Genomic DNA, 23,902 nt, shown 5'->3' on the forward strand with positions numbered 1-23,902 from the left:
AGCCACATTTTACCAGCTAAATCTTGTATTTCAATGTTCAATCCTTTGCTCAATTAGGCACACACCTACTTAATAAATTATGAGAGAGTGGGGAATGTTGCCCGATTTTTTTTGGTGAACTTAAGCTTGCAGTGGAAGACAGTGTTTATAGGTGTAAACGAATAACTATACTTCAACTGAGATCGATTAATACTTAATTCTTACAAGGATGTATTATCTTAAAACATCACTTAAGGAAGTCTTGTTATCGAGTTCATAAATAGATCAGTTTGGTCGCCAATTAAGGAGGACAAAACATCAATAATGAAGAAGTAAACATGAGAGAACACAACTGAAATGACTGAAGAAAAGAAATGAATTGATTGTGATTCGTTACCCACCATTATACCATTTTTCCGAACTGAAGGCGGCTGGGTGGAAAATAGCTTGTGGCCAATGGGAAGTGCTGCCCCTTCCACTTCTCCTTTCCCCTCCATCCCCTTCCATTTTCCCCTCCACTCCCATCCATCCGGCCGACCGGCGTTGCCAGCCTTGGGAGTAACGGTACTTTTGGGGGCAGCAGAACGAGCGCTCGGCGATCTCCAAAGATTCGGCTTGGCAACACTGCCAGCTGTAGAGCGATGTGCACTGAACGGAGTTGGGAGAGAGAGTGCGGGCTCTTGCACACTTCCTCATCTGTCGCTCTTCTGTGATTGGCTAGAAGAGTGGGTGGGTTGCGAGCACGCTCAAGGTCAGCCGCCTTCAGTTCAGAAAAATGGTATAATATAGGTACTCATAATATACAAATTATTTGGTATTAGAAATCCCAGTTTAGACAAAAGGCAATGGTCAATTTTAACCTCATTTGAAAACGGCCAGATTGGCACCCATGCGATGCCACTCCGTGACATCACAGGGACCTAGTTTCTATAGGAGTAGAAAGGAGTTTAACATCGTCTGAGATTACCAATGCATGCATGAGGCACAGAGCTCAGGGAAACACCTCTTAATAATCACCCATTACAATTACCCAAGTTCGGAAAGTTTCCTTCTTTTGATAGGGTATTAATAATCTTCATTTAAGCCAAGCGCTACCTGCTAACAGGGTACTCTGATACCTGCTAGCAGACTGCCTCGTATCAGCACACAGAGCCTCGCCTCAAGGTGGCCTCATACAGCAACAGCCAGAACCAGAATGATGTTACGTGGGCTTTTCCTGGCATTCATACTTACCCGTCGCGTTTTCACGCGCATGAAAATTTTCACTTTTTGTTTAATCGCGAAAAATAGATATCGAAACTCGAAAATCTAAGAGCGTGAAATGCGTACTCCAGGAGTAATAATCTTTTGAATAAGCCAATAAAAAATTAATAGGAAACCACCCTGTAAGAAATCTCAACAGATTGTTCCCAATACTGCTGGTCTATTGATAAATTTATCTAAAGAATACCACATTCCTAACCACCAGGAAAATAGGATTACATCGCCTAAATATTACAGTAATACTTTCCCCAAGGTTCTTGAAGTTTGTTATCAGAACTGAAATGTGGCAAACACAAGAATATAGTTTTTCTGCATATCAACAGCTTTTAACTGGTTGGATTTTGTTCCAGGATTCAAACTACTGTAAGTGTACGCAGATTGGGATTTTTTTTACAATAGCAATACCTTCCAAGTATATACAGTGTAAATCATATACCTACACTTGGAGTGATAAATTACTTCCCGATATTACCTTCCAGCTGACCAATTCTTATCAGTAAGCAAAAAGTTAGCCACGACTGATCATTAATAAAATCATCTTGAGATGTAAAAATGAGGCCTTTCCATTACAGGAGACTTATATGCCAAGACAAACTATTTTCATTCCTTGAGTATCTGCTATTTATGTATCTGGTAAGGAAGGACCTTCGTGGGAAGTTGTGAATGGAAAAGAACGTGTGTGTACGTGGATGTGCCTGATAGGCCACATTGTTTCAAGAGGTCAGAACTGTAACTATGAACATAATAACTATGAATAATAACAACAAAATGTTAAATGTCAAATAATGATAACAAAATAAAAATACATAACAGCTAGTGTAACCACTCATGATAGTTTGCAAAATGACGAAAGTGAATTAGAGCAGCCATTCTATGAATATCTAAGATATAGATAACATAGAAAAAATTGATAGCAGTAGTTAACATTGAAATTAAGACTTTGATAGCATCGCCATTTGAATCTGCTTCATGCCAACTGTGTTGTCCTTGGTATTTCCTGATTGAAATACCATCTATGAAAATATATTTATTTATAGTGCAATAATAAAAGCTGGCACTCAACTGTAGTCTCAAAATGTTTAATGTATTTTTCAGAAAATGCCTACCTATCTTAAAATTACTACATATTTACAGGACCAGGACATCTTGGCACGGGCCACCTTGGCCCAAAACTACCACAGCAACGTAGAAACTATCATTGTTTTCGCAGAAAAGACAACGTAACAATTGCACAAGCACTTTATGCAAAGGTGGCTAGCGCAAAGATGTCCTGCACCAAGAGGGCTGTTCCAAGATGTCCCATTCGCAAAATTCCAAACCCCTTTAAGTTACCCCTCAAGTAGATTGTATGAAAATCTACTGCTTTGGAAAGTACACACCAACTTCCATGGCTAATCAGCATTAGAATGTATGTTTTAAATGGGGGTCTGCACAATATGTAGCTACATATTTTATATGATGGAATAAACGAAATACTGGCTTAGGGCTTTAGAATTATGTAAATGGATGCAGACAGAACTCATTGACACATTCAGTACTCTCCTACCATGCACCCCTTCTTGCCTGTATGCTAAAAATGGGAGAGTTTAAAATGTAATGATGCAATGTATAATTTCAAAAAAATAAATATCACACTGCCTATCAGCCACCAAAACTAGCAACTTCAGAAAAATTCCCACCTAAGTCACGATTAAAATTAATTTGGTATCAACATGATAAATATGGTATTAACAATACAGAATTTATGTTAAAAATTTATTAACTGAAGGTAGAAATTGAAAACAAAATACATGCTGAATACATTTTAGATAAGTACGGAATGTGCGAAAATCGCCTCAACACCAATGGCACCATAGACGATAGCACAGCTGCTACGACAACCACAGCCAGCAACTTAAGACTGAAGCTCTCGATCAAACATGTAGATGCCAAGGCCTTCTCCTCCAACACGCTTGATGTTTGTGATGTAGTCGCCGAGCTCTTTGATCGACTCCACCTGCTCCTGCAGAAACTCAGACTCCAAGAAATCACAGAACTGGGCGTCGCCATGGCGGGAGCCCAACTCGTGCAACGTCAGCAGAGACTGTCGAGAGAGAGAGAGAGAAAAAGAGGGGAGATTAGGGAGGGAGGGAGACAAAAGACAACACTCGCAATGCACTATTAATAAAGAGTGCTGCAGAGATTTGTATTCCCCACAGATTGTGTTGCTGCGCACACAATTATGAAGGTGATTTCATTGGTCATGCAAGCATTACGCACACTTAGCTCAAATCATCATTAGCATCAATCCAGGAGTTCATCAATACAATTTTTGGAAGCAGAATGACATTTTGTCACAATGACCCCATTTTGAAGTTTCTCCAGCATTTATTTGTGTAAATGAAAAATACAGCAAGAGCACAAGCCATGTGCAGCTACATATGCCATCAAATACACGCACACAATCGATCGCAAGATACAGACAATCTAGAACTGTGTGAACCTACTATTTTCTGCTCACATGGTATCTGGCTGTGTTGCCTGCCAACACACCACAACTGCAACTTTTCCTACAACAAAGGCTCCCCAATGTCTCCTTTGTATCACACCATTGTCCTGCTTAGCAAATTTTAAGTCCCTACCAAATTAGATTCCAACTGAATATGGGTTTTAAATTCCTCATTATTGCAAGCTTCGATTTTTCTTTTGAGTTAACCACATTTTTGGCATGTCTTTTTGAGGAGCATGGAAATTTAAGTCAAATTCAGTGTTAAATATTTTCCTGTAAATCCATTCCTTAACAAAGGATTGTTTATTTTCTTCACATTTCTACACATACAGGTTAAACATTTTTCCAATACCTAATTAATGACTAAAACATATTCAACCAGGAGTGTGACGATCTCGGATATAGTGGCTCTCGTATGCTGGGAAACTTAAAATGTGCTCTCGTACAGCTTATATCGTAATTTTGTCTGTTTTTCACGAAGATCCAGGCATCTTCCCACAAAGATCAGTTCCACTAGTTTAAGCATTCAGAGCATGAGTTAACCGCCTCATAGAAATTTTATGGGCGTCTAAAAAAAACTTTCTGCAAACCGACACTACTTCCGACTTATTGCTTCTTAACAGAAAATACTTATAGCTGCATTTTCTCATGGGTCTTTTAAAAGTTCTGGGCTGCCTTACTTTCATTAATTGCTAATGAACTGTGGTACACAGGTATAAAAAAATAAGGTACACAAGTTTAAAATTCTTTCAGTTTCCAGAAATTATCAAAATTAGATTTTCTTTCATTATATTCTACACGATATAATCATTTTTTTCAGCAAAAGCAATCCTTACTTTCAAAAATTTTGGCACTCGCAAGTTTTGATTTTTTTAAATACGTATTCTTTGCCACTATTTCTCTTAATTTATCTAATATTTTGGGCATAACTATACATCTTCATTTCTTGACCGTTTTCTTTTCTATCTGCACCATTTCTATTGTTTTACCTTGCACCATTTCTGAAGTTTCTAAATTTAGTGATGTCTTGGTATGATTCATCTGAAGATAATAATTGCCTTATTCGTTTCCATTTCTTGGAAACATTACGTGCCCGTATAATATCTGCAGATATTATCACTTCATATTATCTGAATATTCACGTATTCATACAATAAGTACATTGTCATTAATTTACCTGAATTGCTATCTGTTGACACAGTGGCAAAATATATGAACTAGATGCCGCAAATAATATAAGTTCCGAAGAGCCCAGCTGTTTTATATTGTTATATAAACCGGAATGAATTGGCATTTTTGTTTGATTGTCATTTATTTTATCGATATATTATGTAATATAGAAACCAGGGTTGATAAAAATCATGATTTTTTTTCAAAAAAAATCATTTTTGTTGATTTTTTTAATTTAAATCTGATTTTATTGATTTAAATCGGATTTTATTGATTTAAATGAGATTTTTATGATTCTCCATTCATAAAAAATTCAGTTATTTGCAAAACTAACTATTTGGGCAGCATATTGGAGAATGATCGTTTGCAGAAACAATAAGAGGCAACATACTCTAAACTTAATACAGTGAAACCTGTCTCAAGCGGAATCTCTCGGGCCCTTCACTTTTTTCCGGATAAGACAGTATTCCGCTTAACTCAGGGTCTGACAATTCAAAAAAGACCGCGAAAGTCATATCACGTCCATTGAATGCGTTGCCTAAAAGGTTGGTTTGACTCAAATTCTACACGTAGACGATTATGAAGTGATTAATTATAATTAAATTATAAAAGAACAGCATCGCATTATTTTTAAATAGTTTATTTGAAGTAATCAGTCATTTTTGTCTGTCTTTACTTTTTTCCTGTAGAATACAATTTTCTACGTTGCCAATGGCCCCATGCAAGATGTTAAACAAATCAGTGTAATCTTTGGTGAGACTGCATTCTTCTAATTCTTTTGACGAGACCAACATTTCTCTATACGATTTTTTATTTTCTTCACATATTAAGGTCACTTCTTCGTCGGTATCACAGATTTCCTCTTCTTTATTATTGGCTGTTAAGGAACCATCTTCATTGCTCGTGAGAAGATCGTTGTCGAAATCCACAAATCTCTCAGCACTCATGTTATCTCAGTTTATTACTTACTTCAAATTCGCTTAGATCCACCATTGGCTCCTAAATAGCAAAGGTCATATATATAATCCTGTAAATGCGTAAATATGCAATTACATTGGTGATATGTCAGGATGCAAATTATTTTCTTTACCTTCCTCGGGGATCAGCTCTGGCAGAATTCCAGCTTTGGCGAAAGATTGTTTAACAGTTGATGTTTTAATATCTTTCACTGCCAAATTAATCCAATTAATGGCATCCAGCACTGATACTTTTTATACCTCTGATACTGAATTCGCAGTATCTGCTGCAGCTAATAATGATCGCATCATGTTCTTCCTATATTGTGCATTCAGCGATCTAATTACTCCCTGATCCATTGGCAAAGTGATGCTTGCTGTGTTTGCCGGAAACCAGGCTAGCTTCACATTCGCCAGGTGAATTTTAGGGTAACAGGTTGCATTGTCAAGGAAAAGTATGACTTTCCTATCTTTCCTCCTCATTTCGACATTGAAACTTTTAAGCCACTCTTCCATGATTGAAGCCGTGTTCCATGCTTTTTTATTCTGACTCCATTTGACCTGTAGCTTCTCAATTTCAACGTTTTTAAATCGTGGTCGAGCTGATTTCCGGATGACAAGAGGCTTTAGGAGCTCCCCTGCCATATTCCCACAAATGAAAATGGTCAAATGCTCCTTTGAGTGCTTCCCTCCCACAGAATAAAGAATTAGTGTAAATAAAACATCATTGTTTGAATTTTTACACTAATTTATATAAATAAAACTCGGAAATGCATGTAAACTCTTGCAGTTGTCTCCTTTTACACACATTGATTTAGACGGCAGAGCCCTAAAATACATTCCGGTTTCATCTCCGTTGTAGATATCACATGGTTGATAATCTTTAATTTTTACTTGAACCCTACATTTCCACTCCACGGTTTCCATGTCAACGTCATTTGACTCGCCAACAACACTGCTCCAAACAACATTGTGTCTTGCTCTGAAGCTCTCTAACCATCCATTGGAGGCCTTAAAATCCAATTTTCCTAAAGAAACTGCGACTTCCTTGACCTTTTCTTGGACTATTGGACCTGACATTGGAATATTCCTCGATCTTGCCCGCACAAACCATTCCCAAACTAAATCGTTTATTTCTTCATATTCGCAGAGAGGCGTTTTCCTCTTTGAATGTAAACTAAGGCCTAAAATAATCGACGGAAACAACAATTATTTTATGGTGTGTCGTTTTGCAAACTATTGTGGCATGGGAAAAGAAGAAATATGTTTCTTAGAACCTACCACTTTCAAATTCTTTCTTAATTTCGTCCTTCTTCTTAATTGATTCGTAAACTTGAGTCTTTCCACACTTCAACTTCACTTGTATCTGCTGCAAAAATGGTTTGGCGGATTGGTTAAGAAAGGAGATAGCAGGAGGGAAGAGGGGTGGAGTATTGTTGAGCATTTGATACAATGTACGTGAAACGAAACGCACTGCACTTTACATTAGGGACGAGGGACATAAGGCACTGGAGGAGGATTAACATTAGGTTTAGGGAGACGCGGAAGTGCTGTGGTCAAGGTTGATGCAATATTGTCATAAGTCCCTCCTGCGACGTGATGTCAGTCAATAATGACGTAGACCATGGTGAACGTGCGACGCATTTAGCTGGTTCCGTTGGATTATTTTCTATGGAGATGGCTTTACAAAGCATTTTTAGTATTTTATTTCCCTACGGTAAAAATTGTCCATGGATTTTTTTTTTTGCAATTCCGCTTAACCAAGAAACACGTGCCCGGAAATCGATTCCGTTTCCGCGTTTGACAGTTTCCGTTTAACAGAGGGCACCAATGCACGTAAAACCCTATTGTGACCGCCAGGACCAACAAAATTTTCCGGATAAGACAGGTTTCCGCCTAACTCAGGTTCCGCTAAAGGCAGGTTTCACTGTACAACATTTAGTCAATCAGGGGAGAGAACTATGGAAATGCCAATCATATCAAATTAAAAATTACACCAGCATAATATAAAATTGCCATTGGAAGTATCAAATGTGCTATATTATGCGGTTCTAAAGCATATGAAGTTAAGAAAAATTTTGTCATTGCAACTTTGTATGGTGCCTACGCTTAGAAGTTAAATCAGAAAACAAATTTTTTTCAACGGATACACTAGTATTCTAACCAAAGCCATTTTTTTTTCATGTTACATGCATTCCTACAGTATCATTTCTATTTAAGAGCCACCATTGTGCTGATAACTGTCGATTCATTGTATTAATTAAGAAATAAAAATCAAAATTATACACTTACAGCTTCCTTTTCTTGACTCTTTAAAAATCAAACACAGATCACATTATGATTTAAATCACCAGATTTAAAAAAATAAAAATCAAGTGATTTAAATTGTGATTTAAATCAAAGTGATTTAAATCAATCAACCCTGATAGAAACACAACAAAGAGGGCAACATGGTACTTTAAGGTAATGTTTCTATAATTTCTTTAAAATTTGACTTAGACCACTTTCATAATTAACACTAAATGAATTCCGTATAACGTTGTAATTACGACTACTATGTAAAGGTTCATTTTTGACGATATCGTAAAAATTACATTGAATAAATTAAGTTTAAAATCATGTTGTGGGAAATACGTGATATATTAATTTTTTTATTTTGACTTAGACCACTTTCATAATTATGGGCACATACATACTCCCATATTGCTAGTCAATGTGTATGTAAGTCCCTAGAGCAGTTTCATTCCTCACTAGACCAGATGATTGAGTGAAAGCTTTGGAACAGGTGCAGTCAGTCACATTATTAAAATGTGAACACTACAAAGTCAAAAACTTTACAGTAAGTATTCGACTTACTGTAAACTGCATTACAATTTTGCATTTACACAAACTGTGAACACACAAACTCACAAACTGATCTAGCTGCGAGAGAAACATGGCTGGAAGGAATAACAGGTGAAATGCTGAACAGTTCCTGCCTTCACAATTGTTACTTTAAGGAATTAGTTGCAAAATCATATTTCTGTGCTTCCCCTGTGCTCAACAACAAGTAGTGTGTTTCAGTGGTCACCACCTTGTGGTGTTCCCTTGAGCATCTGAGATCTCCTGGCGACCCTGAGGGCCCACGCCTGGGGTCTCACGCAGCGCCCCTGGTGATTTAGGCAAACAACTGCGGATGGAAATTATTCATTGGTAGCTTTTATCGCCCACCCAATACCTATCTGTCCTCGAGGAGTTTTTTTTTGCCTCAGCTCTCCACGTCCGCTTGCTGGCTGACTTGCTCTTTCTTGAGGACATCTATCTATCCAATCGGTGGATATTCTGCACTGCCATTCCCACTAATGATTATTTCATTCATGTATCGACTTGAACAGTGCAACTCCTTCCCCACCAAAAATCTCGCATCACTATTTAGTGCTATTGTCCATCAAACTTCCCTATAGAATTGCTGAGAGAAACATACTTGGTTTTACACGCAAAAAATGGGTACTTTTTTTGAGAAAAATTAAGACAGCAAATACTATGAAGCCAAAATTTTTTTTGAGTAAGTGAACCACCGCAGCCATTAATTTTATTCTGCATGCTTTTTATTGCATTAATATTGATTGCTTCGTTTGGACAACAGAGCTTGTCAAATGCAGGTGCCTTCCTTTTTTTTTACAGGCAGAAATATCTGCAGCCAAGAGGGAGATTTGAGGAATTAAGACTGTGCACCAGGATGACTGGTCAAATAGGCAACTGCTTGCACCACCAAAACAATGACAATCTGTGCATTAAGCCCTCGTATTGCCTTGAAGGCTTCAAGTTCCGTGAATATGTAGTCCACGTAAGGCTTCTTCCACTGCTGCCCATTTCCCTTAAAATAACAGTGAGCTCCTAAATTTATACATTGCACTTAATTACCGTGAGAAAAAATGTTTGTTATTCAAATGCTTTAACTCATGAACGCAAGAGGTTTTGCTAGTGCAGCATATTCTAATTGCTACAATAAATAAGTCTGTAACATTCTTTAATTGCATACGGAATGTGCCTCTCTGTTGCTACCCACTGCAAATTATCTTAAAAAAAAAGAAAAAAAAAAGACCCCCCTGGACCAGGAATCGAACTGCATACATTTGGCTTTCCACTGGGCCATGGTGCAGATCATTATGCAATCCAAGTTCCTGATTTCCCTTGGCTCATGATACCTAAGAGATGTTAGGCCCTTACTGCTCATTCAAGATGCTACCCCGATGGAGAAAGGACTTCCATGAAGCCACAGCCAGGTTAAAGCCGCTCTAAAGCCAAGCATGGCAGTACCTAACGAAGTATTTCAATCAATAAAGAAAAAATTTTTTTCTCATTGCTAAAATATTTTTACTACTATGCAAATGTATAATGGGACATATAATGCACCTACCACAAAAAATTATCCCACGGACAGAGATGGACATTGATCGAGAAAAAGATGGGAGAAGCCAAATGATTGGACAATTTAAACCATTAGTTTCGAAATTTTCCATGTACCAGTAAACAGTTCGAATTCAAGAAAAAAAACGAAGGAGAATGATTATCACACATGAAAAATGAATCTTGATTCGTTAACGATTGAATCATTGAAGTGATCGGATCAGTAAATGAATGACTCGGCCCACATAATAACAGATTCCTAATGAAAAATTGATCAACGCATTTGACACTTGAGGAAAAAACCGTTAGTCAGCAAGGCGGCAGCGGAAGGAAAAGGCACATGCGATAAGCGGGCACATGTACGCATTATCTCAATCTCGTGACGACCATGACGAAACACGCTCATCATAACTCAACAGCACTTGAGGGGAGCTCAACTCAACAACGATAATTCATTCTCCGTGCAACATGGGCACACTATACAAGTACCCTCGTCTACAGTTTACAGTGTGCACAATAACTACGACTGAATACACTAAAAGCAGCATCCAATAATACGTTAACGAGGAAAAATGAGAGGTAGAGAAATAAAACCGTAAGTAAGGCTCTAACGATGAACCACAATCATGAAAGAGAGCTGATTTATTCATAAGACAATTTACAAGACACCAGACTGAAAAGACATGAAAACTGTCTTCTTTAGGACTCCAATCCCATCACTACTGAGAACGAGGGTGAACTTTCTCGAAAAACTAAATGGTTGCGCGTGGCCAATTAAATAATGAAACACATCTAGCACCGCTTTTCCAACACTTTAGTAAGATATTATAAACCAAAGATATTTACACGACGCCATTGCTTAACTACTGGGAAGGACACAACTTTTGAGTTTTGGTATGAGATCCGCAAGGACAGCCTCAACGACAGTGATATTTCACCATAGTCTTTGAGTGACATGAAGCAATACTTATCTTCCACATTGACCCTTAGACCGGAGTCTTAACAACAGCGCATATGACGTGTCTAAGTGCTCAAAACATTTAATGTTAGCCTCTCCTGATGTAACAGTTGACCTATTACGCACGAGATTTAATGAAATGACTACGTAACGGGGCAGCTTAGAGACGATATAAAGCCATCAAATGGAAACCGATGACTCTCCGCAAACATTCTTAAAACAAACACAGTAAGTTCACCTAGCGAACAAAAACATAGCAATATCATCGGCCACGGCTCACAAGCACCCACTCCGTACGCTTTATTTTCTGATTCTTTCTCTGAGAAGGCCAAATGTATAACGACATAAATTTCTCTCACCTGATTAACTCTCTTCTCCATGAAGAGTGCGAACTGCATTGCCTTGAGTGGGGAATTCCAGTTATCAGGAGCAGGAGGATTATCGATACCAGTCATTACCACTCGGCCACCACGACGATTCTGATAATGCATCATTTTTTGTCCATGCTCACGCTCCTCATCGGATTGTTTCGAGAAATACTTATGAAATCCTTTCAATGCTACATCATCTTGATCAAAGTGGTTGGCCTACAAGAAATGCAATGAAGAGATGTGAATGCTATAGCTAAAATTACTTAAAATAGTGACATAAATTTAAGAACGTGAGGAATCTCACTGAATATGACTCGAAGAATAATTCCAATTCATCAAGTATACTTACAATAGTGAGGTATACGTGGCTCGCGTATAGTTCTAAGCTTATCTGCTTATTCAGTTCCGCTTCCACTTCTTCGTGGTAATTCTGTCGGCATGCAGATTCAGCCATTTCGTTAAGATTTGACGAAGTGATACAATGATTATGACAGAAACTAGTGCTACAATCGAGTTTTCGGAGACCCCGTTCACTGCTCGTTCACACCCTGGCGACCCAGAACAGCGAATGATGACCACGGCGATTGTCCCTGGTTTTTATATACTACCATGAATATAGAGATTGGGGTGTCATTGTCATGTGGGTTTACCCGAAAGTTCCATAACCATGTGACGCATTTGTATCCGTTGCGTCTTGGCGATGGCTACGCCGCCACTGCGCAACTAAGCTTGGTATTTCCTCAGTATTGATCGTATTTTGGCTTCCTTATTGAAGGATAGATCACAGAAAAATATGCAAAATTATTCATATTTATGTATGGCAGCATCTTTTTCCACTCAATAAACTTATGAAAGGCTTTTTTAAGCCCCCGAAGGAAACAAGGGATTTAGAGTAAAAGAGTAAACTCAAGTAGGACTTGAGAGACATCTATAGTTAGGAAAGAGACATTTTGGTGCCAGACCAAAGAGCTTAGAGCACATGTACCAACCAGTGCGATGTCTTACGGGGCTTCCGGGTAACTTGCACTCTCACGCCATCTGAGAGAAGTATTGAAGTTGTAGGGGAGGTAAGAGAGGGAGGGGGAAGTAGGGGAGGGTTTTCGTGGAACTCACGTGGTCCCAGCGCCGTTATAACCACGTGACCACGTTTTGAATCTGTTCTCTTGGCAAGTTAGGAGCTCTCGTGATCCGTGTGATAAGTCTTTATTTTTATGAAGTGAAAATGAAGCACTACCGTAGTGTTTTGGAGTGTGGTGCCCATATTTCGGATGGGAGGTGGTGTACTGCCTTCTGCTTCGTATGTCAGTGTTAAAGCCAGTTCTCTGATTTATATTCAGTGCTCACGCGCCTGTTAATGCATTGGATTCACAACTGTCCTTTGCTGAAGTGTTTGTGTTGTGTTGAAGTGCCTCCGACTGTTGGTTTAATTGTCTTGCATGGTTATGCTGTGGTGTACTGCCTTTTGCTTCGTATGTTAGTGTTAAAGGTAGTTATCTGATTGCTATTCAGTGCTCATGTTCCTATATTAATGCATTGCGTTCACAACTGTCCTTTGCTGATTGTGCTGACGTGCCCCTGACTGTCAGTTGGTTTAATTTTCTTGTATGGTTATGCTGGGGTGTGCTGCCATTTGCTTCATATGCATGTGATAAGCAAGTTGTCTGATTGCTATTCCGTGCTCACGTTCCTAATAATACATTGCGTTCACAACTGTCCTTTGCTGATTGTGTTGATTGCCTCTAACTGCGTGTTGGTTTAATTGTCTTGCTTGGTTATGCTGGGTTGTACTGCCATTGGCTTCATATTCATTTGATAAGCAAGTTGTCACATTGCTATTCATTGCTCATGCCCATATTAATGCATTGCATTCACAACTGTCGTTTGCTCAATGTGTTCGAGTTAGCAATATTTCTTTCCTTATCCCTGAATGTGAGGTTATTTAAATGCCTTAGTATTTTTTCGTGCTTTATAAAATTGTTTCGAACGTAAGGCATTGAAGTGGTGATCTATTGTTTTTCAGTGATCTTTTTCAAATGTTAATGTTGCCTTGTTTTATAAATGTATTACTGTTTTTTATCAATAAAAATGACTTAATGTTTAATTACCATTGTTTTTTTTATTTAAAAGAAACAAAAAGTTTTGTTTTTCAGGAAATGCGAGTATTAATATTACTGTATATACTGGATGACATATTTGAATACCCAGTTTTGCCGCTAATTGTCAGTGCTGCCATCTATCGGCAGTCACGTACACTTTTTTCGGGCTGCCATCTATAAAAATCACTGTACTACGTCGAGTAAGGAAAAAGCGGGGGGTGGGTAGGGGAGGCAAGGTACCTCCTCTTAACATGGCAGTTCGCAAAGCCTGACATGTACCGAACGCTCACGTCCTTTATTCCCTTCCATGAGTCGAAATTCCACTAGTCTCTAGTCAAAATAAAAATAAAATTATATTCTTTAAATACTAAAACCGTTTTTGTACGTATTTGGTCTTTTAATCGTTATTAATATTTTGATTTTATAGTTTTAACTACATTACTCAAAATTAATAACAAGTATTTCAAGTATATGGGATGTTTTAATTTTATACTTGACTTACAGAGCGAGAAAAGCGCGCTGAATAGCTGTACAGGTAGCTCTGCCCATAAATACTCCACAGTAATATATAATCAATAGTAATATAAACTCTATGGTCGGTGCGTTTTTTCTTCTGTGATGAGTCAATGAATATCCACTGCTGAATTTATAATCTCTAAAGCAAAGCAATACCTTATTTTCATGAAGTAAAATATGTAGAATTACTGTCTGTAAAAAGAAAGCAAGACACCTGAGTTTGAGCTCTATCGTCTAAACGAAGCAATCAACTTTAATGCAACAAAAAGCAAACAATGGAGAATTTTTTCTACGTTGGATTATTGGCTTTAAAAAATTTTTGGCCGTATATTATTTCCGGTACAAATTGTTTTCTGAAAGAAAGTACCCGTTTTTTTTGCGCGTAAAATCAAGTACTCCAAATTGAAGCGCTTGGCATTCCCGTAGTTTCCGTTACAATGACTTGGAAATTTGCTACAAGATAGCCAAATATGTTATGAGCAGTTTCCAGAAAACAAATTGATTACACCACGAAAATTGATGAATTTGTTTGAGACAACGCAAATCTCTACTTACTTCGAAAGCAATGGATCAATTGAAAATTGATTGGCACAATAGGGAAATTGCATACTTTTTATAAACAGTATGCTGATATACTACAGTAAATACTTGGTACCGCAATATACTTTTTTCCGCTTAAAATTCAGTTTATACACTTGAAAATGACTCCCAAAAGTCTCCCGAGTTTCGCGGGCTAAAAAATACCGCCCCCACTAATCTTTGGCCGTGACGTCATAGTTCAGTAGGAGTCCAAGATCCACGCCCAAACTGCAGGTTTGGAAGAGCCACGTTGCGTTTAAAGGAGAACATGGGTGAAGTAAGGAAAAATTACAAGTTGTGCATTGTTCCTCTGTGCAATAACACTCCAGAAAAAATTTTCGTGTGCATTCCCACGGAGGAAATAGAGTATGTGCACATTTTTGAGAAGTGATCTTAATTGCAAAATTAATGATGCGCTGAAACACCAGTCGGCCATATTCTCAAGGCTGTGACGTCATTTTGTTCGACGTGTTCTCAGGCATTCCTTGTTCTTTAGGGTGAGCCCCTCTACAGCGTATACTGAGTTTGGAAAGAAGCCATGGAATGCCTTATGAACTAGATTTAAAGTGTGTACACTGTACATGCCATCATCTACATCTTTTAATTCATTTGTTTCTCGGTTACGCTGACGACGAGACTCTATCAACCTTTCTACCTCGAACTACCTAATCGTATTTCTTACTCCTCGGTTCTCGCATTTGCGTTCGTTTGCAGATTTATAGTGACATTAAAATTAAGAGACACTTAAACAGTGATGATCCTTGAAAATAGTACGACTTAATTCGTGAAAACTAAGCCACTAATTAGTAACTAACTTAGTAAATGTACCCGTACTACTAACTAAAAAACGGAAAATTAATTTTCGATAAAAAGTGATAGTTTTGGTATTCAAAATGTTTGTAATTTAATTCCAAACACAGTGATGCTAATATTTTTCAAATCGGATGTGAAATAAGCTCATTATTACGTATCACAAGTCTGGACTACTTTTTGGAAATGCCACGCGCGCAGGGATTCCTCGCTTAATGGATAGTCATAACAAGGCACTTGTACCTTGAAAACCAATAAACTTATGCTGTGAAGAAATATAAAATGAACCAATTATTAAATTGTGCTAACAAATGCTTCGAGAAGCATATTGAAACCGAATGAATGAAAAGTAATCGTCTGATCTAACTATCAAACATTTGATTTCCAGCCCGAGAGATTTCCGTCATTCATCCGGACCAAGTTTTCAATAACCAATTTTTAGATATACCTCACAAATGCTATTCATAAACCTCAACCAAGCAAATGTACATCTGACTGACATATCTTTGTTAGCGAACTGAAAATAACTTGTAGAAACATTGAGATAATCAGAACTCTGCTTTTGAAAACATTAGTTCTACGAAAGAACAAACCCACACAGCACATCGTTGCCAGAGGACGTCCGCTGCGCGTCCGTCGCGTCCTCTCAGTGTCCGCGGATTTTCAGGACAGCCAGAGGACATCCGCCGGCTGTCCTGGCCATCCGTCCGCACACTGTCCTATCTTGGATGTCCAGCGGACGTCCAGCTAGTGTCCCATTATGCAGGGTTTCGGAGTTTTGGTTTCCTCTTAAAACACTCACCTCCTCAAGGAGGAACTCCGAGAGAAAGTCTCGAGATCCTCCGAGTAGGGAGTATAGGAGAAGGGAGAAAGAAAAAAAACTCTCTCTCGTTTCTGAAGCCAGAATACTTCCTCCCGATCGAGGAAGAGGAAATTTTTCGTGGAGGAAGAGTTATTTTGAGGATTATTTTAGGTAACCAAGTGTAATCCTCTTGTTGGAGTGTGGACTCTGGGAGGAAATTATAAACTATTTAACGAAAAAAAAATTTGACATTTTTACCGCTTCTATAGTTTAAGAACAACAAATGTACGCTATTTTTAAGTTTTACATTGTTTATAACAATTAATTAAGTTTAAACAAAGTTAGCAACAATTTAAGTAACATTTACGAGCGTTAAAAATTTCTACATGCCTTACGGGTTAAACAACAACAATTGAACGAACTTATGACTCTCTACATTATTTATAACAATTTTTAAAGTTTTAACAAATTTAGCAACAATTTTAGCAATTTTCAAAAAATTAAAAATTTCCGCATGTTGTACGGTTGAGAAGCGTTGGATGAACAATAAACCCGTACTCTTTCATGATTATAAAAATTACTTAAATTTAGCAACTTTTACAAAAATTAACAACAGGAATAATGGAATTTATCGATTTTTACTGAAATTTTATATTATGTACCAATGTCCTGCCGACGTCGCGTAGCCGTCTCGGGGACATTCCATTCCTGCAGGTTAAATGAACTCTTTCAACTTATTGATTAATTAATATTTACTCTCTAGGGATTAAAAAATCTCAGAGGCGATTGATTGGAAAGTATTTTAATGAAACATAACGCTTTAAATTCATTTTAATTTTTAATGGTAAGAATTCTCCTAAAATTATCACGGCATCGATGGCCTCATTCCCAGATTAGACATTGTAATTGTCCAATTTAAGGATAGGCAATAGAAGGTAAGTACTGCCGTACCTTTACTTTATATTGAAATTCTAGATTTTTTGGTGGCGAACGAATTTTGAATCTACCGCTACTCCGCGATACAGATTTTCCCATGGTTCTCCACATTCCTCCGTTCCTCCTTTCCAACAGAGGAACCGGAATGGAACACCGGAGACAGCATGGTGGTTTGGCGGTTACAAAGATGCAGCTACATGTATTCCAAGTAAGTTTGATGTGACATCCAAATAATTTTTTCTTGGCGTTCACTGTCGGCAGTATAGTGTTTCCGCATGCTCCTTATATTTCTTATAACTCAGCCTGTAACATCTCGAGGAAAAATATGGCTCTGCTTGGAACAACATGACCGTCTCGGTAAAACCGTTACTTGGCAACTAAAGGTAGCGTCTTTTTCCGTTGTTCATGGTGAAATTTTCGCTTTTGTTCCTTGTTTACATGATATAATTTAAAGTGGAAGTTCTTGTACTATAGTCTCTGTACGCGAGAACGTATAGGAAATAATGTAAGTGCTAGCGTATAAAATAGAACCTGTTGTTTTGATAACGTAGGCTACGGCTGAATTTGTTGTCCGAACGGTCCGTTTGGTTCCGTTCCTAAATCAAATCAAGTAGGGTTCTTGGCAATAAATATAACTAGGAATTGACCCACATCTCGTGATATTAAAATATATATATATATATATAACTAGGAATTGTAATTACGTGTAACCGGGGGATTTTGCAACACGCATATATGATTAATAGGTTTCACGTAAATTATTTATTCTTTGAAATCGGAGTACACCGTGTGATTTCTTTTGATATGTATATTCACGCACGCATCGAAAAAGAACATTAATGTTATGATAGGATGTTAGAGCGTAGGTTTCCGCGGCGATGGTTTGATCTCTGCATTTCTCCAGGGTTTTCTTCCGCGTCAGATTGTTGGTTGACAACAGTTTCGCTGGCTATCCTGCCAGCGTCTTCAGGTCGAAGGGTTATGATAGGATATGGCGATTAAGGTTATGATAGGATAACCACCAATGTTTAGCCTTTTTACAAAAAGTTTTTATACTCTTTATCTGTTTGATGGAACTAGGTTAATAATTAAAGATTTTAGGTCCTAAATAAATAAATGATCTATTATGTCAGTAAAGATAAGGCTTAGGGATTAAAAAATTACAATGCCGACGTAACTTTTATAGCGTTTAATATATTTTTTCTGCCCAACTTTGCTAACCTACTAAATTATAAACTAATTTAACTACAAACTAAGTAACTGTGCTATTAGTCATCCATGCATTTAATTTAGTGGAAACTATAGGACGACTGTAAGAAACTTGGGATGAATCTAAACAAGGTCTAATTATAAGTGATATATTGTGTAAACAAACCTTACGGCTATGTTACATGGTTCATTTATTTGCTCAAACTGCTGCATGAAATCTTATACCCAGAAAATAGAACTTGTGCATCTTTTCGTACAGCCATCGGTACACATTTTGGTGTAGAGTATCGTGAACCTGATATATTTACCTGGAGGCATTTACTGACTATAGCTTTCATGTAGTGGAGTTGAATAAAAATACCTTATCTGTATTTTATTTAGTTCCTATTTCTATTTATAAGTTTGTATGTCTCTCTTCTTATAATTGTCTGTATACTTATTTGTCTTCATTCTTTACAGATGTTGCTCTGAACCAGGACGCTACAGCCACCAATTCTAGTGTGGAAGTTACAGTGAAGAGTTGGCTGGAACATGCTAAAGCAAGGCATGAGAGAGAGGTGTAAGTATTCGTTTGATTATTATATAGGTTTGGGCAAGGAGGAATAATTTTGGTCTGGATACTTTTTTCGCAAGTTGCTCCTGTTAAGGGAGCTCATATAAAGTAAATTTAAATAATTATTGAACATCTTGTAATACAAGGTTCACCCTTCCATGCTAAAGGTAGAGAAAATAGTATTGTTATGTATTATTTTCAGATGTAGATTCCACTACCAAGTAATTCAAACATTTGAAAACAATTTTTGTTCTGCATATGGGAGGTATAATTACCAAAAACATGGTTGAAAAGGATCTCATGCTCTATAAAAGTTCGATGTATAACACCTGTAGAACTTAAGAATGGGATAACTTATTCAACAGGGATGGTAGTTGCACAGTACTACAGAAGCTACTATTTTCTAGTAGCTCTAGCTAACTAAGATGTTTTGAAGTAGGTGTTGTTGTAGGAGCTATAGAAATTTCAGTAGCTCACAGCAGGCTTTAGCTGCTATTCACCTGTTATGTCTCTGTCGAAATGTGAATATTGCCAGTGAGCTAGGTTTTCACTTTTGCCTTGATACCAGACTACATTAGAAGATCTATTTTAATTATTAAGATTGGAAGAATTCGGAGATCTAAATCATGGAATGGCCTTAACTACAGCAAGTTTTTGCTAGTTTTTCAAAGTTTCTATTTTTTTAAGTTGCATCTCGGCCAATGCAGCTAAGTGGTTTGTGTGCCAAATCAGTGTGGCTGTTTTCACACTAATCCCAAGAGATCTAGTCCACTTAAACTTCCTCCTTTAAATGTTCTAGTTTCCTTTACTCCTATATCATATTCAGCTCCTCTGCATTAGTCTTCCTTAGCTCCAGCTTATGTAACACAATTCACTCTAGTGTAGTCATAATCTTCAAGCAGAGACCAATTGTTCAGAAATATTATCCTCCATTTGAATGCTTTTTCCAATATCTTTTTCGAGACCTCTACTTAGCTGTCTGGCAAGGATGGATCAAAGAATTTTTTTCTAGATGGTGCACCAGGGTCTAACAGGCAAACAGTCTTCTCATATTTGGGATTAAAATCTAGTTCAACAATTGTTCTATGAAAAATGTTCTTAATCATAATGTATACATTACTAACATATTAATATTTTTACTCAACATCTTTTCTTATTTAAGAACAAGAAAAAGTTAAAGAAAAGTTTGTAAAATGTATTCAGCCTCTAATGGACAGGTTTCCTAATTTTGAAACCTTAAGAATGTTAAACACGTGACTAATAAGACTATAGCGTCCTGTCTTATGTAATCTGCTTGTTACGTACAAGATACAATTTCTTGCTACAATGAAATGTTTATATACTTCATTATTACAGGAGCAGTGCAGGAGAGCATGACCGCTGAAAAAGATGTGGAGGTTGCCATCCAAAACTGGCTAAGGCACGCCAAGGAGCGGTTGCAGGGGAAGAAGAAAATTTAATAATATGTATGTAGTTTCTAGCATTGTATTATTTTAAGAAGCCAAATAAATATTGTGCATGGAATTGATGCCTTATTTATTTAAATTCTTGTCTGGACCTATTATTTATTTGTATCGAACAAAATGCAATCCTAACCTAAACGTGTCCTCAAGGTGTCCAGAGCGGACAATTTCAGGTCGTCCATAGGCCACCTTTTTTACTGACATGCGGACTTGCAGCGGACATCATTTTGTATGAATTCGGCTGTCCGTAGGATGTCCATAGGCCACTTGGCGGACAATCACCGGATGTCCGAAAGGTGTCCGTGTGCTGTGTGGGAATACGTCGACTAAGGGTGCGATTCATAGACGGCACTTTAGGCTAAAGTATACTTTAGCCGGGCTAAAGTCTGCTTTTTCCGTTTCATAAACGCCACTTTAGAGGAAAAATGGCCGAATCGTCACTTTACCGTAAAGTGCCCAACCGGAGCTCACTTTAGGGCTAAAGTGTCCTTTACGGATGAATAAATATGGCTGCACCGGCTGTTATTGAAGTTGAAATATGAAGATATTTGAGTTACGGAAAAGAATATGAACTAATTTTTTGGTGAGAACACAGCAGCAAACTGGCGCGTTTCAAGAAATAACCAGACAAGTAATATATGTCTTTTCCCTGAATATATATCGAGTCGGTATTGATGGAGATGACCCAATAGGTCTCTGAACACCTATTTAGGTAAAGACGTTTCTGAAAAGTAGGTGTAATTATTAACTTAAAAGTTATAACAATATGCCTGTAATGTCATCTATTTTTTTATTATGAGCATTTAAAATATGTCTTACAAGCCATCAAGGAAAAACGTAATTCGCACCGCCGCCATCTTGAATGACGTCAGCTCATGCAATAGTGTTGTTCTTAACCACCTTGACCGTGCACATTATTGAAGTTTACAGTGGAGATATTGTGGTTATTACGCCGTATTTTTCGTGTCGTAGTTATTCCTCGATATGCCGCAGCGTATAGCTTCAAGTACTGCACTGTGCCTAAGTGCAGAAATACGACTACAAATGCTCCAAATAAATATTTTCATACGGTCATCTAAGACGTAGAACGAAGATTGATTCGGATGAGAAAGTGCCGACGAATGTGAATGAATGAAAAAAATTAATTCTAATATTAACGCATTGTTTATCAGATTTGACGCAATCCTATACCTACTCATCTTCACCAGTGGAAAGTTTTTTCACTTGCTGGCTTTATCCACTTCGAGTGGATCTCTGTCCGACACTTTTTGAAAAAATTGTATTCCTCGCGGAGACTAATGCAACCATATAGAGCAACATTTGAGAAGTTTTACTTTAAAAAATAAAATATATATTTTTAAAACATACCTTTCTCGTGTGCTATTTGTAACAATCCTTACGAGCAAAAACAGGTTAAATATTTTTTAAGATCTCTTAGTTTCCATAAGGTGAGGTGGGGTAAGTGCGACTCCCCTACAGGAAAATCGTATTTCCATTCTCGAAGCAGGTGGCGGTCGTGCAACATATTCCACACATTGTTATGAAACCAGAGCCAACGACTTTGTAATACTTATCCCTTAATTTCTCGTTCCACATGCTTAGGAAATACACCCGTCCGTTCATCTCGTAGTCTTAGTTGGTTGTGAGGAGAGGCTATACCGCAGTTCCCTCTGAATCAACGCATCGGAGGTGTTAGGTAAGAACTACCCACACAGCACACGGACACCTTTCGGACATCCGGTGATTGTCCGCCAAGTGGCCTATGGACGTCCTACGGACGTGCGAATTCATGCCAAAGTATGTCCGCAGCAAGTCCGCATGTCAGTAAAAAAGGTGGCCTACGGACGTCCTGAAAGTGTCCGCTCCGGACACCTTCAGGACACGTTTAGGTTAGGATTGCATTTTGTTCGATACAAATAAATAATAGGTCCAGACAAGAATTTAAATAAATAAGGCATCAATTCCATGCACAATATTTATTTGGCTTCTTAAAATAATACAATGCAAGAAACTACATACATATTATTTAATTTTCTTCTTCCCCTGCAACCGCTCCTTGGCGTGCCTTAGCCAGTTTTGGATGGCAATCTCCACATCTTTTTCAGCGGTCATGCTCTCCTGCCCTTTCCCTTGGGCTACAACCTTGTCGCGGTGGAAAGGCTTGCGCGCTCCTATGACCCCTAGAGCTGCACTGGCGGGATTAATTCTAAATTATTCCCGGTAGGGCCACCCATACCAGATAGGTCGAAGGGTAGGAGCCAGACGAAAGGTAGTCCGCGTGATGGTGTCACGTAAAAAAACACTGTTGGAATGGAAGTGGGAAACCCTACCAACTATCTCTTCCCTGAAAACAGGGAGTACAACCAAATGAGCCTCGGAATCTCATCGCCCGGGACCCGTCCGCAAAGGGCGGGTGTCGGGCACGGCAACGAGGTCGGCAAGGTCCTCGGGGTCGCCAACATGCGAAATCCTTGCAGAGACTTATCATCATCAACATCAGTGGCAGCAGCAATGAAGAAAGAAGAAAAGAAGACCAAGAAGATGGAGAAGAAGAAGTCTGCTATAAATGTGGGGACGTGGAATGTGAGGACTATGATGAGGGCGGGAAAGTTAGAAAATATCAAAAGGGAAATGGATAAAGGGAGGATAGATATCTTAGGATTATGCGAGGTGAGGTGGAGGGATGGGGGGGATTATTGGAGTGATGGGTATAGGGTTATATATAGTGGAGGGGAAGAAAGCCAGGGAGGGGTAGCTTTAGTATTAAACGGGAAGATGGGTAAGCGTGTGGTAGGTATAGACCAGGTAAGCGATAGGATTCTGGTGGTAGAAATTGAGGCGCGGCCCACCAACCTTGTGGTGGTCCAGGTTTACATGCCCACTAGCAATCATAGGGAGGAAGAAGTAGACGAGGTGTATGAACAGCTCGAGGAAATAATTAGAGACACACCGGGTAAGAAAAATCTGGTAGTGATGGGGGACTGGAACGCCTCAGTCGGGGAAGGGAGGAATGGAAACGAAATAGGAGATTTTGGTCTAGGAATACGGAACGACAGGGGAGAGAAAGCAGCAGAATTTTGTAGGAGAAACAAATTATTCATCACAAACACGTGGTTCAATCATCATAAAGGGCGAAGGTACACGTGGAAAAGTCCAGGGGATGCGGGGAGATATCAAATAGACTACATTATGGTAAGACAGAGGTTTAGGAACAGTGTGAAAAACTCGCGCAGCTTCCCTGCAGCGGATGCGGATTCGGACCACAATTTAGTGCTCATGAAATGCAACGTAAGATTCAAAAGACTTATGAAAGTTAGTAAGGCGAAGAAATGGAACGTAGAAGCCCTGAAGGGGAGTATGAGGA

The 23,902-nt window shown here is 38.3% G+C and overlaps 1 protein-coding gene and 1 long non-coding RNA gene across 2 annotated transcripts; both read right to left on the minus strand.

The window, feature by feature from the left end:
- Window positions 1-2,983: 2,983 nt before the first annotated feature.
- Window positions 2,984-12,230, minus strand: LOC124162059 (soma ferritin-like). Its single transcript, XM_046538408.1, has 3 exons — window positions 11,924-12,230; window positions 11,563-11,790; window positions 2,984-3,325 (listed from the first exon to the last, which is right to left on the minus strand). Exons 1-3 carry the CDS (start codon window positions 12,026-12,028, stop codon window positions 3,137-3,139), a joined length of 522 nt encoding a protein of 173 aa, XP_046394364.1. The 5' UTR covers window positions 12,029-12,230; the 3' UTR covers window positions 2,984-3,136.
- Window positions 9,109-11,554, minus strand: LOC124162060. The gene is made up of 2 exons (XR_006865475.1): window positions 10,256-11,554; window positions 9,109-10,155 (listed from the first exon to the last, which is right to left on the minus strand). It is a non-coding gene; the product is annotated as an uncharacterized LOC124162060 (long non-coding RNA).
- Window positions 12,231-23,902: the final 11,672 nt, after the last annotated feature.

Source organism: Ischnura elegans, chromosome 7, assembly GCF_921293095.1.
Source record: "Ischnura elegans chromosome 7, ioIscEleg1.1, whole genome shotgun sequence".
In the NCBI taxonomy this organism is placed as follows: Eukaryota; Metazoa; Arthropoda; class Insecta; order Odonata; family Coenagrionidae; genus Ischnura; species Ischnura elegans.

Coding starts and splice junctions, on each gene's coding strand:
- LOC124162059 (XM_046538408.1), bottom strand. CDS start 12,028: ATGGCTGAATCTGCATGCCGACAGAATTACCACGAAGAAGTGGAAGCG. Junction 11,791..11,923: donor GCCACGTATACCTCACTATT/GTAAGTATACTT, acceptor CATTTCTTGTAG/GCCAACCACTTTGATCAAGA. Junction 3,326..11,562: donor TGGAGAAGAGAGTTAATCAG/GTGAGAGAAATT, acceptor CTCTCTCGACAG/TCTCTGCTGACGTTGCACGA.